Below are 15,497 nucleotides of genomic sequence, written 5' to 3' on the forward strand. Positions count from 1 at the left end.
GGAGAGATCTATCTATCTGCTGGTTCACTCCAGAAATGGCCACAAATGCCAAGTCTGGTCCAGGCCAAAGCCAGGAACCTAGAATTCCATCCAGGTATCCCATGTTGGTTGTAGGGACCCAAACACTCGGGCCATCATCCACTGCTTTCCCAGAAGCATTAGCAGGGAGGTAGATTAGAAGCAGAGCAGCTGGGACTGGAACCAGTGCTGTGGTGTGGATGTTGACACTGCAAGTGGTGGCTTGACCCGCTGTGTCACAGCCCCAGTCCCCTTTGCTGTTTGTTTTTAAAGATTTATTTATTTGGGAACCAGCACTGTGGAGCAGAGGCTTAAGCAGTAGTCTGCAGCACTGGCATCCCATATGGGTACTGATTGAGTCCCAGCTGCTCCACTTCTGATCTAGCGCCCTGCATCCATGTGGGAGACCCGGAAGAAGCCCCTGGCTGCTGTTGCTATTTGGGGAATGAAGCAGTGGATAGAAGACCTCTTCACTATTTCTTCCTCTCTGTAACTCTGCCTTTCAAATAAGTAAATAAATCATCGAAAAAAGATTTTATTTATTTGAAAAGCAGAGTTAAAAGAACTCCATCCAGGTCTCCCACTTGGATGCAGGGGCTCAAGCACTCGGGCCATCTTCCACGGCTTTCCCAGGCACATTAGCAGGGAGCTGGATTGGAAGTGGAGTAGCCGGTTCTTCAACAGGTGCTCAAATGGGGTGCTGGCATCAAAGATGGTGGCTTAACCTGCACCACAGTGCTGGCGGGGACCCCCCTTCCTGTTCTTGCCCAGTCATGGGTAGCTGTCCCCCCTGTGGGTCCCTTTCCTCCTGTACAGTTTGCTCATTGTTCTGTATCAGGGAAGCGAGGATCCTCTGAGCCTCCCCTTCTCCTCGGGAGCCCTGGAGATCTGTCGCCCACTCTACCCGGGGTGGGCCGTCACCGGACTGAGCAGTTAGACTCCCAGAAAGGCAGCTGGGGCAGCAGTTGGGAGTGAGAGCCCCTGAGGAGGCTGCTGGGCCTGGAGGAGAGGCTGGGAAGACACAGTGAGGAGGCGTGGACCCTAGACTCCCAGCTGTGTGTGTTGGCAGACCACTTCCTGTCTCTGCGCTGCTGTTGTCTTCAAGGCAGTTAGGGAGGCTGAGGTGTGTGTAGCAGGGAGCCAGCTGCTGTGTGTCCCAACCAGATCTGAGGGCACGTGACTGCTGGTGTGCTGCTGCAGCTCTCACTGGAGTGTACAGTGAGGAAGCAGAGGGAGTGCTCCGGGGATGCTTAGAATAGAGAAGGCGTGTATTTATAGCCATATAAACAGCGATGCGAGTGTTCTTATAAATACTTCAATACCACAGAGAAGGCTGAAATCCTCAAATGGCCCCAACGGCTGTGGCTGGGCCCGGCCGAAGCCAGGAACTCCTTCTGGGTCTCCCAGGTAGGTGTCAGGGGCCCGCGTCCTTGGGCCATCTTCTGCTGCCCTGCTAGGCGCGATCAGCAGGGAGCAACCAGTATGTGAGCCGGCACCTGTGTGGGATGTCATTAGCAGGGAGCTGGATGGGAAGTGGGTGCCGGCACTGTAGACGGTGGTTTAATCCACTGCACCAGAACGCCAGCCCCTGGTTCACTCTAGAAACGCTCACGAGGGTTGGCTTTAGACTCACCAAAGCCGGGAGTGGCATCTCAGTCCCTTGATCCTTCACTGCTGCCTCCAGGATCTGCATCAGTGGGAAGCTGGAACTGGGAGCTGGAGCCAGGCATTGCACCTGAAAACTGGGATGTGATGCAGGCTGTGCGCATTATTTTTTTCTCTTTTAAAGATTTATTTATTTGAAAACAGAATGACAGGAAGAGAGAGAGCTCTTGTATCCACTGGCTCACTCCCCAAATGCCTGGAGTAGCTGGGCTTGGATTCGGCTGAAACCAGGAACCAGGAACTCTAACTGGGTCCCCCACATGAGTGTAGAAACCAAGTACTTGGGTCATGATCTGCTGTGTCCCAGGTGCGTTAACAGGAAGCTGGATTGGTAGCAGAGGCAGAGCTGGATCTGGGGCACTCTGATTGGGTAGGTAGGTGTCTCAAGTGCAGCCTAACTTGCACCATAATACCTGCCCTGGATATAGGTGTCTTAACCAGCATCTAACCACCAGGCTAAATGCCTTCCCCACAGTCTTTTTAAAGAACTATGGGATGGCATTCCATGGTGGGTGAGCCAGAACTTAATGCCCCATTTCTGAACAATTGAGTTCTTTAAAAAAAAAAATGCTGCAGATAATGTCCTTGCCTTTCTGTCTGCTCATTTATGTCAGTATTTTGATAAGATAGCTTCTTGGAAGCGGGAGAGCTGGTTAGAGGGTACAAGCACTTTCCATTTTAATAGGTATTGCCTAATTGTCTTTGAAAAATGTTGAGCCTTTTTGTACTCTAACCAAAAGCTTCTAAGACTGGTAAATCATTAATTTGTCTGTTAATTGCTCTCACAAGGTTAACGGAATTTGCTGTCTTTAACCCTGCTTAGTAAGGAAGAACTAGTAGGTAGAAGCACCATTTCTTCATTTAGCTAAGTGATATTTATGTAGCACCTTCTGTATCGTCAGACTTGGTGTTTAGGCATGGAGAATTTAGTCGTTAAGAAACAGACATGAGGCCGGCGCCACGGCTCACTAGGCTAATCCTCCGCCTGCGGCGCTGGCACCCTGGGGTTCTAGACCGGTTGGGGTGCCGGATTCTGTCCTGGTTGCTCCTGTTCCAGTCCAGCTCTCTGCTGTGGCCCGAGAGTGCAGTGGAGGATGGCCCAGGTGCTTGGGCCCTGCACCCGCATGGGAGACCAGGAGGAAGCACCTGGCTCCTGGCTTCGGATTGGCGCAGTGCCGGCCATAGCAGCCATTTGGGGGGTGAACCAACAAAAGGAAGACCTTTCTCTCTGTCTCTCTCACTGTCTAACTCTGCCTGTCCCCCCCCCCCCCAAAAAAAAAAAAAAAAAACAGACATGGGGCTGGTGCTGTGGCATTCCATGAGGGTGCCAGTTCGAGTCCTAGCTGCTTCACTTCCAGTCCATCTCCCTGCTTATGTGACTGGGAAAGCAGTAGAGGATGGACCAAGTACTTGGGCCCCTGCCACCCATGTAGGAGACCCGGAGGAGGCTCCTGGCTCCTGGTTTCCGATCGGCCCAGCTCCAGCCATTGCGGCTAGTTGGGGAGTGAACCAGCAGATGGAAGATCTTGTTCTCTTTCTCTAACTCTGCCTTTGAAACAAATAAATAAATCTTAAAGAAAAAAATACACTGCATGAGTGAGGGTGGGTAGATGCTGTAGTATTCGAAACATCATGCCGAGTGGAAGGAGTGTCTCCAAGGACTGCGTGGTGTAGGATTCCATTTGTATGAAGTGTCCACAACAGGCAAGTTTATAGACAGAAAATAGATTAGTGGTTGGCTAGGGCTGGAGGACTGTGGGGAAGTGGGACAGTGCCGAGGCCCCCGTGGCGGTCCCTTTAGGATTTGTACAGGCCAAAGGAGGTCTACCAGATTGTGCTCCTGAGGAAGGCAGATGTGGAATTGTTCAGAGACCAGGTAGGTGAGTTTCACTCGCAGGGTTCCATGAGCAGAGGGAGTTTCAGAGGCGTGGGAGACTTTCCAAGGCAACTTCTAACAAATTACAAATCATCTGAAGGAGAGAAGAGGGGGCCCTTAAAGAAATCAGCTTAGGTTTTCAGAATGACTTGTCCAAAGTTAGCAGGAGGGCCAGTAACCAAGGAGAAATACCACAGAGCTGCTAGAATACCTCAGAGGGGGTCAGGAATGCCAAGCCCAGATGAGCTAAGTCTATTTAAGATTTTAATCAACCCAGAGCCTGTGAGACAGTGTGTGCAGTTTCCTGGCTTCCCGCATGAGCCAGAAAAGGGACAAAAGTCACCACTTCTAATTATGTACCTCTCTCTGAAGGAAAATGACCCCTTGTAACACGTTAGGCTCTCTGCCAAAACACTCTATGTAGACTTTTTTTTTTTTTTTTTTTTTTTTGACAGGCAGAGTTAGAGAGAGAGAGAAAGGTCTTCCTTTTGCCGTTGGTTCACCCCTCAAATGGCCACTATGGCTGGTGCTGCACCGATCCAAAGCCAGGAGCCAGGTGCTTCTTCCTGGTCTCCCATACGGGTGCAGGGCCCAAACACTTGGGCCATCCTCCACTGCCTTCCCTGGCCACAGCAGAGAGCTGGACTGGAAGAGGAGCAACCAGGACAGAATCTGGCACCCCAATCAGGGCTAGAACCTGGGGCGCCAGCACCGCAGGCGGAGGATTAGCCTAGTGAGCCGTGGCACCGGCCTCTATGTAGACTATTACATTTGATAGTCACGCTATGAAGTTTATCTCCATTTTCTCTATGGCCAAACTAAGGCTTGGGAAAGTTAAATTACTTGCCCGGGGCAGTGTTGTGGCTCAGAGGGTTAAGATACTGCCAGCATCCCACATCGGAGTGCGTGGTTCAAGTCTTAACTACTCTGCTTCCATCCAGCTCCCTGCTGATGTGCCTGGGAGGCAGCAGATGATGGCTTAAGAACTTGGGTTCCTGCCACCCACATGGGAGACCCAGATGGAGTTCCTGGCTCCTGGCCATTTTGGACTTTTGGGGAGTGAACCAGCAGATGGGAGAGTGAACGTAATCTCTCTCTCTCTCCTCTCCACTTCTCCTCTCTCTCCTCCCTCCCCCCCATTCCATTTCTGTACCTTTCAAATAAGTTAATCTTTAAAATAAATGACTTGTGCATGGGGCCAGCGTTGTGGCATAGTACCCATATGAGTGCTGATTCCAGTCTGTCTGAGATGGGCCAAATCTCCTGAATTCTGCTGCCCCTAAGTTTGGAGCCAGTGCTGCCTCACAGAGGTCACCCTTCCCCAGCACAGTATGATAGACTGAAGACTGCCTAGCCACATACCTGCTGTGACCCTGGGTAAGTTATTGTTTTACATATTTATTTGAGAGGCAGAGTTACAGACAGAGGGAGAGACAGAGAGGTCTTCCATCCGCTGGTTTACTCCCCAAATGGCTGCAACGGCCAGAGATGTGCTGAACAAAACCAGGAGCCAGGAGCTTCTTCCAGGTCTCCCACACAGGTGCAGGGGCCCAAGGACTTGGGCTGTCTTCTACAGCAGAGAGCTGGATTGGAAGAGGGGCAGCCAGGACATGAAATAGTGCCCATGTGGGATGCTGGTGCCACAGGTGGAGGTTTAATCTACCATGCCACAGCACTGGCCCCTATTATTTTTTATTATTTATTTATTTATTTATTTATTTTTGACAGGCAGAGTGGACAGTGAGAGAGAGAGACAGAGAGAAAGGTCTTCCTTTTCCGTTGGTTCACCCTCCAATGGCCGCCGCGGCCAGTGCGCTGCAGCCGGCGCACCGCGCTGATCTGATGGCAGGAGCCAGGTGCTCATCCTGGTCTCCCATGGGGTGCAGGGCCCAAGCACCTGGGCCATCCTCCACTGCACTCCCTGGCCACAGCAGAGAGCTGGCCTGGAAGAGGGGCAACCGGGACAGAATCCGGCGCCCCGACCGGGACTAGAACCCAGTGTGCTGGCGCCGCAAGGCGGAGGATTAGCCTAGTGAGCTATGGCGCCGGCAGCCCCTATTATTTTGAAGACATAATAGTCTATTTATTTATTTGAAAGGTGGAGTTACAGAGCACTGTCTTGCATTCACTAGTTCATTCCCCAAATGGCCACAATGTCCAGGGCTGGGTCATGCCAAACCCAGGAGCCTGGAACTGACTGCATCCAGATCTCCCATCTTCCACTGCTTTCCCAGGGGTGGTAGCAGGGAGCTGAAGCAAAGTGGAGCAGCTGGCACTTGAGCTGGCGCCTACATGGGATGCTGGTGCCGCAGGCGACGGCCTTACCTGCTGTGCCACAGCGCCGGCCCTCATTTCATGCACCTTCTATCTCACATCGCTGTTCTGAACTCAGGAGCATTGCCGATATCTCCTCCTATACAGGTGTGAACACAGGCCTGGGGGAGCGGTCTCACAGCTAGGCCAACATCGCTTATTTTGGGGGACTAGTAGATCAGTGAGAGTGTCGGTTTCTGTGGGGTATTTGACTTGTTCTTCAGGCTGTCCTTAAGATCAGAGGCAGGGGCTCCTGACAGTTGAGGTAGGTGGCTTCTGTTTGGGGTGAAACCTGGGACTGGGAAGCTTTGCTAGATGAATAGTGTTGGCCTGACCAGACATCTCCCTGGGAGGGCCGGCCTGGAATAGGTCCCGTTTGTGTTGTGACTTGGATGGACAAGCCAGGATTCCTGCTCACTGCATGTGTGGCTGATACACTAGGAGGGTCCTCCTGTCATGACACGGGGTGACTGACCAGGACTTCTGCAGACCACAGAGGGCTGGAGATGGTCAACAATTGATGAAATTAAGTCAGGGTTAATGTCAGGTTCTGCCTTCAAGTTTACGTGGCCAGGTGCAAAGCAGAGCCTGGCTCCCGAGCAGTTGATGAGGAAGGTGGGAGGTGAGATGTCAGAGTATGTGGTCGTGATGTGCCTGCGGTGCGGTGGGCTGCTGTGGGACTGGTGATGATCCCTTTGTCCTCGGTGCTGGCATGCCTGGGCTGCTGCGGAATGTGGAAACATGCGTAGGGGACAGGACCGGGGCGGTGCTGTGGTGCAGCAGGTTAATCCCACTTAGGACGCCCACACCCTCAGAGTGCTGGTTCAAGTCCCGACTGCGCTGCTTCCAGCCCAGCTCCCTGCCAGTGCATCCTGGGAGGCAGCGGCTGGTGGCTCCAGTACCTGGGCTGCTGCCTCCCACGTAGGGGACTGTGTGGAGTTCCAGGCTCCTGGCTTTGGCCTGGTCTAGTTCCGGCAATTATGGCTATTTGGGAGAATGAACCTGCAGATGGAAGACAGGCACTAGTTAGCTAGCTAGATCCTCTCTCTCTCTCTCTCTCTCTCTCTTTCTCTCTCTCTCTGTTTCTGTCACTTTGCCTTTCAAGTAGATAAAAATAAATATTTAAGAAAGGAGGTCTCTATGTAGACATTGGAAAGAGGTCTTTGTTAATGAATGAAAGAAGTGAGCTGCAGAACAGCCTGTGCGGGTTCTGGTTGTGTGAGGAACACGGGGGACCGTGTGTGCTTCTGAACGCACAGGGCTGGTAATAGAAGAGAGACTTTGCTCAGGGTTTATGTAACCTCTCCAGTCCTCACAAGGGCCCCCTGAGGAGAGTGCTTAGAAGAGAGGGTAAGTTGTCCAAGATCACTCAGGCAATAAATAGCAGCACCAGACTTAAACCAGGGTCTCTGCCACTCCGCCCTGTGTGCTGGGCTCCCCCCACGACTGTGAGCCTGAGGTGCCCGTAGCTGCTGCTGGAATGTCCTGCCTTCTTCCTCTGCACAGGCACTGTCAGCGTCTTGGTGCAGGATGGGCCGTTTGCCTTACCAGTGAGCAGAGATGAGGCTCTGTGCGGGGTGTTGGTGGACAGCAGGCAGCTCCTTCCTGGTTGGGAGTGTGGATAACGGCCAGGTGCTGTTTCATAACAAGATCTGTTATCACCTGCCCAGATTCACGTGGTGGGACTGGCAGGCGACAGAGCAGCGCCTGGGGCTGTGGGCTCCGCGTCGCCGCGCTTTGCCTCTGCTCACACAAGTCTGTGCCTGCTGGACAGGTAGCACCGCTGCCTGGAATGGTGTCGGTGGAACAGTAGCTCTGACTTGGGGAGTGTTCACAGCCAAAGAAGAAGTTTTGCTTGTGGTCTCATTCCGCCTCAGTACCCCTGTGTTGTCTTACATCCCTGTTTCCTCTCCTCTGGGACTCAGGGGTGTGTGTCCCCAGATGATACAACTTAAATGGTTGAACTTGGCTTTGGTCCCAGCAGTTCTACATGAGTTCCTCGCTTTGCCACCTCGGGTTGTGCTCTTCGTGGCTGCTATGTCATCCTGCTTGGATGAGGAAGCCGTCACTGAGTAGCTGCCGACACTTTGGCTCCTCAGTTTTCTCAGCAAACTGAGCTGTCCCTCGGGCTGGAGCCTCCTGAGCACGCCACTGACCCTTGCTGTCTGTCTGCTTGCAGAAAGCCCTGGGTGTGCGGCAGTACCATGTGGCCTCTGTCCTGTGCCAACGGGCCAAGGTGGCCATGAGCCACTTTGAGCCCAACGAATACATCCGCTATGACCTGCTCGAGAAGAACATCAACATTGTTCGCAAGCGGTAAGGCTGCATGCGGGAGGCGGGCGGCTCCGCAGGGCGCCGCTCCTGCTGCCTCCCCCTTTCAGGCGGCCGGGGAGCAGCCGGTGAAGGCATCCGCTCAGGTGCTCAGGTGCCAAGGTCCCTGCTGGGGAGGGCTTTCCGGATCAGTGGTGGGACCTCTGCCCTCCGTGCCAGGAAGAATCTCAGCACTGAAGCCTCGCTATACGGGCAAAGGGAAGCTGTCAGGTCCGCTGAGCATCCCCTCCTCTTCAGCGTGGGCTGCTGGCCCTGGGCCAGCCCCTGGGAGCCAGCAGCCCCAAAGCCTGGAGAACCATGTGTTTTCCTCTTCAGTGTGAGGCTCACCTGGGCCTGGGCCCCAAGAGGAAGCCAGGGTGGGGGTTGAGCAGTCTCTTCCTGGCCTGATTGGGTGAAGATAGTCATCTTTGCCTGCTGTTCTGTGTGCCGGTCCTGGGCCAGGTGCTGCCACCAGCAGGGTGAATGAGGTATCACAGGAGCGAGCATGAGGCGGCTGATTACGCACAGCTGTGGAGTTGACCTGCTAGACGGGGCTGTGTCCTTGCCTAGCTGGTGGCTTCTCTGAGACACTGGTGACCCTGGAAGAGAACAGATCTGAGTAGCCAGGGAACAGGTGGGGGTGGAGAAGCGGTTTACCTGAGGCCACCCAGCGTGTGCTGCTGGGACCTCGTCTGGTGCCCCAGCCACTACCTTAAGCTCTTTTGCCGCTTGGCTTTCTGTTTCCTGGTATCCTGATTTCAGGTTTCAGGGTAGAGACTCTCAGTCTGTATCCCCAACAGCCTCTAGCACGGTAGCACCTAATTATAGTAAGAACCTGCCGCCCACTGAGGACAGCCCTAAGAGCAGCTGCCTCTCAGATGTTATTCCTGCCCCCAGCAACCCCTCCAGGTGGTTGTTCCTCCCCTTCTGCATTTTTCAGATCAGACATCGAGTGTTTGACTGGGGAAATGCTCTAAGGTCAATCGACTGTTCAGTGATTGGGCCCAAACTCAGCCCAAGTTCAAGTGCAGGTCTGTCTGACTGTAGCACCTCCCAGCGATGGTTCTAGTGCTTTCCTGGGTTTTGTTGAGGCTTCACAGGAGAATCACCTGGCAAGCTTCCAATGCAGCCAACCTTGGGCCCAACCCCAGCAGTTCTGATTCAAGTGGTCTGGGCCTTGCCCTTCAAAATGTGGTCCATGGGCCAGCAGCTTTGGCTGCAGGGAGCTTGTTAGAATTGCAGAATCTCAGACCCCGCTCAGAGCTGCCAAGTCAGAACCTGCTGCTTACCGGGCCCCCGGGACTTGGGTGACAGCCAAGTGGGGGAGGCGCTGGGTGGTTTCCCAGCTGGTTCTGAAGTGCAGTCAGGGCCAAGAACTGTCCCCTCAACGTAGGACCTTATACACGTGCCATCTCCGGGAAGCAATGCTCCATTTATTCTTGGCACTCTCAGACCACAGCTCTGTCGGAAAATGATGGATTTCCTTCCCACTTCCACCTTGCCCTTCATTGTGTGTGGATGGAGAGCTTAACATAGAAGTGTGCTTTGAGATAACTTGACAAAAGAGTATTATTTTCCATTCACTTTCACTTTAAGCAACAATGATGCCCTTTAGGGCGGGCATTGTGGAGCAGTGGTTAAGCTGTAGCCTGGATGCTGCGTCCCACGTTGGAGCGCCTGGTTTGGGTTCTGACTATTCCACCTTCCCACCAGCTCCCTGCTGATGCACCTGGGAGGCACAGACGCTGGCATCTGGGAGTGAACCAGCGGATGGAGGACTTCTTTCTGTCTCTTCCTGTCTCACTGTCGCTCTGCCTTTCAAACAGATCCTTTTTTTTTTTTTTTTTAATGTCCTTTTAAACACTGGGAGCTTTTTAGGTTTTAATTTTTTTTAATGTTTATTTATTTTCACCTACCTGAGAGGCAGGGACAGATCTTTTATCCACTGGTTCTCTCCCCAGATAACCGCAATAGCCAGGAGCTCAGAACTCCCTCTGGGTCTCCCACGTGGGTGCAGGGGCCACGCCCGAGCACTTGAGCAATCGTCCGCTGCTTCCCAGGTGCATTAGCAGGGAGCTGGATCAAAGTGGGACAGCTGGGACTCGAACTGTTACTCCTGTGGGATTTCCCTGATTAGTGTAGACAAGGATTCCATTTTTATTATTACCATAGATCAGTGGTCTTGACAAGGTAGGGAATGGTTGATTTTGTGCCCTCAGACATTTGGCAATGTCTAAAGACATTTTTCATTCTGATTTCAGGGCTCAATGGGGGTTTATTGTTACCCTAGTGGTGGAGCCAAGAATACTGCTAACCATCTTGCAGTACACAGGGTGGTCTCCCAGCAAACTGGCCCAAATTGGCAATAGTGCTATTGCTGAGAAAGCTTGACATAAAGAAAGTAGAGGCGAGGTACTATAAAAAGAAGGGTCTATTCGAAAGAATGTGTTAGAGGGGCTGGCACTGTGGCGGAAGCAAGTTAAGCCGCCTTCTGCAGTGCCAGCATCCCATATTGGTGCCAGTTCAAGTCCCAGCTGCTCCACTTCTGATCCCGCTCCCTGCTAACATGCCTGAGAATGCAGTGGAAGATGGCCCAAGTGTTTAGGCCCCCACCACCCACTTAGGAGACCCAGATGGGGCTCCTGGCTCCTGGCTTTGGCCTGGCCCAGCTCTGGCTGTTTGGGGAGTGAACCTGCGGGTGGAAGAGCTCTCTCTCTCTCTCTCTATGTAACTCTGACTTTCAATTAAATAAATTAAAAAAAAATTTGTTAGAGGCCCAGGGCCCTTGCTGGGGGGCTCTTTCTCTAACCCAAGTCCATGCCACAGGAGTATGATTCTGTTCTTGGGAACTAGGTCTCCATTGTCCTGAGCAACATAGGAGTAAGGGATATAATAGGGGACACAGAGGACCCTGGTCACCATTGTCAGTGTGTCCTCAAGGAGATGTGGTGGCAGACCTGTCATTAGGCTTTGTCACTGTCAGGCCTTTTTTTTTTTTTTTTTTTTTTTTTAATATTTATTTTATTTATTTGAAGGAGTTACAGAGAGAGGTAGAGACAAAGAAAGAGGTCTTCCATCTGCTGGTTCACTCCCCAGATGGCCACACGGCCAGAGCTGCACCGATCCGGAGCCAGGAGCTTCCTCTGGGTCTCCCATGCAGGTGCAGGGGCCCAAGGACCTGGGCCATCTTCCACTGCTTTCCCAGGCTACAGCAGAGAGCTGGATCGGAAGAGGAGCAGCTGGGACCAGAACCAGCACCCATATGGGATGCCGGTGCTTCAGGCCAGAGCTTTAACCCGCTGTGCCACAGCGCCGGCCCTGTCAGGTTTCTGTACAACTTCAGACATTGCTTTCAAGGCCTTGGATATTTTATTTATTTATTTTTTAAAGATTCATTTATTTATTTGAAAGGTGGAGTTACAGAGAGACACAGGCAGAGGGGGAGAGAGAGAAAGAGAGACAGAACATCTTCCATCCCCTGGTTCAATCCCCAAATGGCCTCAGTGGGTGGAGTTGGGCCAATCTGAAGCCAGAAGCCAGGAGCCAGGAGCTTCTTCCAGGTGTCCCATGTGGGTGCAGGGGCCCAAGGACTTGGGCCATCGTCTACTGCTTTCCCAGGCCACAGCAGAGAGCTGGATCGGAAGTGGAGCAGCTGGGTCTCGAGCCAGCGCCCATGAGATGGCGGCAGCTTTACCCACTACGCCACAGCGCCGCCCCCAAGGCCTTGGATCTTTAAACCCCGGGGCCCAGAAAGATGGGCTGAGTTCCGAGCAGCCACCACCCTACACCAGCCTCAGAGGTGCTGCAGACAGACAGGCTGTCCCTCAGGTAGTGCTGTTTTCACTCAGAGCTCTCTTGAGGGCAGAACTGTAGAAATTCTCAGAATCACCAGTTGATCTGTTACCTGCAGAGCTGGTGCCTTAGAGATTGCAGACTTTCAAGGGGTTGGATCATCTTAGGCCAGGCTGGAGCCCGAGCTTGCAGCAGAATCGTATAGCTGACGGGTAGTGGGAATTCGACCCTTCCCTGTGCCGTGGGCTCTGGTCTAAGGTGTCGCGAGGCAGGACAGGTTCACGTGCAGAGCACACCGCGGCCCTTGCGTCCCAGCACTGCCACTCACCGGCTTTGCCAGCTAGGCATGAGTTCCTCCACTTCTGTGCTTCCCTGGACCCCTTGCTTTGTGAAGGGACAGCGAGTTACATGCAGGGAAGTGCCCAGGACAATGCAAAGCTAGAAGTGAAAGCCACGACAGCACTGACCTATAGTGACCGGCGTGGTGTCCGGGGCGGGGAGAGGGAACTGCTGGGGGAGGCGGGTGTGTTCAGTATCTTGAACACGGTGCTGGTTTCACAGGTGTCAGCTATGTCAACACTTACCACATGGTACACTTGAAATACATGGGGTTTATTGTGGCCAGTTGTAGCTGAGCAAGGCTAGAAACAAAGAGGACTGTGTGCGTCAGTGTGGCTGATGCCTCCTGGCCGCCTGACCGCAGAGTGGGCAGGCTGAGCTCCCTGAGGAAGCTGTCTTACCTGGTGACACAGTGGCTTCAGTGTAGGGTCAGCTGTAGACCCAGAGCATGGCCTGCCAGTCTGACACCCCCTTTCTTGGCCTCCTATGCTAGGGCAAGGCCTGTTAGTGTGGGCGGGACTCTGCTGCTCTGAGAATGGTGGAGGCCTGGCAGGAGGGCGGAGGCCGCAGCAGGGAGTCCTCAGGAAACTTTAAGGGGGCGGGGATTCTTGGGCCCACCCAGAGCTCCGTCCAGATGTGTGGGAGGCTGGGGAGGAGGAGGCACTTAAGTCCTGGCAGAAGCTGAACAACACACACACACCCCGCCAAAAGGCCAGGCTTGGACTGCCATGTTGATCCTGATAAGGAAGGGAGGGGTGGACTTCACGGGACATGGGGCGCAGGAGAACTGACAGCCACACTGTCTCAGTGGGGTGCAAGCGAGTGGTGCTAATGGGAAAAGCTGCAGGGTGGCCAGGAGGCACCATCTGAGGTAGGGGGTGTGCATAGGACTGACTGCAGCTTAGGTGACGGGGAGGCTGGTCCCGTCCACAGGGAAGGCCACAGGCAGAGAGGAGTAGAGGTCCGAGGTAAGACTGGAGCTGTGAACTTGAGTCGTTCGCGTGACTGCTGAGCCTGCTTCCTCTTGGTGCTTTTATTAAATGGCAAGAACAAGTGAAGAAGTGGTAAGCTACATACTTCATAGGTGCTTATCAGATAATGGTAATGTGCTGGAAAAGCAAATATCCTTTGAAGACCCAACCCTGCCAGCTCTGTGACATTGTCATTCACTTAGTCATCAGTAACTTGGAGTGCCTGGGGCTGTGCGGTGGTTGTGCCGTGGCCGGAGCTGCCACAGAGAGCAAGACCAAACGTCTCCACCCGAGTGGGACTTGAGGCCTGGTGCAGGCTCCCTCTCCCTGCCCACCGCAGCCTCGCGCTCAGTGAGGGTGGGCAGGAGGAGGACGTCTGGGACTAGGCCACCTCTCCCTTCCCCCCAGGCTGAACCGGCCTCTTACCCTGTCAGAGAAGATTGTGTACGGACACCTGGATGACCCAGCCAACCAGGAGATCGAGCGGGGCAAGACCTACCTGCGCCTGCGGCCTGACCGCGTGGCCATGCAGGACGCCACGGCGCAGATGGCCATGCTGCAGTTCATCAGCAGTGGGCTGCCCAAGGTGGCTGTGCCCTCCACCATCCACTGTGACCATCTGATCGAGGCTCAGGTCGGGGGTGAGAAGGACCTGCGCCGGGCCAAGGTGCGTGGAAGGTGGTGTCGGGGCAGGTGGGTGGGTGTGACGTGGGATGGGAGGCAAAGCCCTCGCATCAGGCCCACCCAGGACATTGCCTCCAAATTCTGGGGGTTCTGTGGTGTATTCTGGTTGGTTGGTATTGGTTTTCCATTTATTTTATTTATTCGAAAAGCAGAGAGAGAGACAGAGAGGGCTGGACGAGACTGAAGCCGGACAGAGAGCTCAGTCTGGGTCTTCCATGTGGGTGGCAGCAGCTCAAGTACCGGAGTCATCACCGGCTGTCTCCCGAGGTCTGCATCGTCAGCAAGTTTGAACCGGGAGCAGACTAGGACTTGAACGCAGGCACTCCGATATGGGATGCAAGTGTGCCAAGCAGTGCCTTAACCACTGCCCCTGACACTTGCCTCCCCCCCCCCCCCCCCCGGTCTGGTCATAAAACGTTGTTAGGGGCCAGCATTGTGGTGCGGCGGGTCAAACTGCCACTTGTGACGTTGGCATCCCATATCAAGGGCCTGGAAGGCAGTGGACAATGGCCCAAGTTCTTGGACCCCTGCTAACCGTGTGGGAAACACGGATGGAGTTCCTGGCTCCTGACTTCGGCCTGGCCCAGTTCTGGCTATTGAGGGCATTTGGGGAGAGAACCAGCGGATGGAAGATCGATCGATCTATCAGTTGAGCTCTCTCTGTCTCTCTCTGTTTCTCTCTTCCTTGCCGTCAGATAAATTCAAAACATAATTCTATAAATACCACTTACTCATTGTAAAGATCTTACAAAAAAAAAAGTCATTATTCTTAGCCCAGTGGAGGTCCCTCGGGTACAATAGAGAGGACGAGGAGCGGCCCTGGGGTGCCGCACCGCCTGCACTGTCCTGTCCAGGTTTCCGTTCTGCAGAGCGGTGAGGGGCACTCCTCCGCACGTGTCGCTCAGCAGGGTCTGTGCTCCTTCCTGCTCACCCTGACCCTCTGAGGACGAGGCGGGCCACGTCGCGTCACAGCCGAGTCCTGCAGCTGCGTGAAGGTGTGGTTGGGTTAACCCCGAGCCCAGCTCCCACGCAGGTGCTCTCTTACCGACTGACCTGCTTCGGGGCCTCTCTTTCTTAGTAACTTGGGCTTCATAGCCAAAGCGCTGGCTGCCACACCCTAGAGATTTTCCCCTTAAATTCTGCCCCCTTCCTTACAAAATCCAATCCCTGCCCCTTTTCCTGGGCTCTGCCTGCCTGCCTGCCTGCGGTGCCTTTGTATGACTCTTGGCAGCAGCAGGCCTGTGTCTCCCAGCTCTGGGCCTCTTAGCTCTCGGTCCTTGCAGTGGGAGTGGGCACTCCCCACGGGGGGCTGTTGGCAGGAGCTGAATGCTGGCAGGGCCGCAGCCTGGCTGGCACGGAGTGGGGCGTGTGATTGAAAGTCCTCGGACTCCCGGGGTCAGCACGGCTCACAGGGCCTCTCATGCCCATGGGAAACACTCGGGGCAGCGTTCCCATTCGAGCCCTTTCTGGCCAGCCTGGCCCCCCAAGCCTGTGTCCTGGGTGCACGGTGGTCTTTTCCACCCAGCTGA

The 15,497-nt window shown here is 54.1% G+C and overlaps 1 protein-coding gene across 2 annotated transcripts in view; it reads left to right on the forward strand.

Moving 5' to 3' along the window:
* Positions 1 to 15,497, forward strand: part of ACO2 (aconitase 2) — a 41,647-nt gene that overhangs the window by 10,318 nt on the left and 15,832 nt on the right. For both annotated transcript variants that reach the window (XM_002721389.5, XM_070052976.1), the window contains exons 2-3: positions 8,052 to 8,188; positions 13,693 to 13,951. In XM_002721389.5, coding sequence (XP_002721435.3) covers positions 8,052 to 8,188; positions 13,693 to 13,951 — 396 coding nt within the window. The remainder of the gene's footprint in view (positions 1 to 8,051; positions 8,189 to 13,692; positions 13,952 to 15,497) is intronic.

The sequence above is a fragment of the Oryctolagus cuniculus genome, chromosome 11 (assembly GCF_964237555.1).
Source record: "Oryctolagus cuniculus chromosome 11, mOryCun1.1, whole genome shotgun sequence".
Taxonomy (NCBI): domain Eukaryota; kingdom Metazoa; phylum Chordata; class Mammalia; order Lagomorpha; family Leporidae; genus Oryctolagus; species Oryctolagus cuniculus.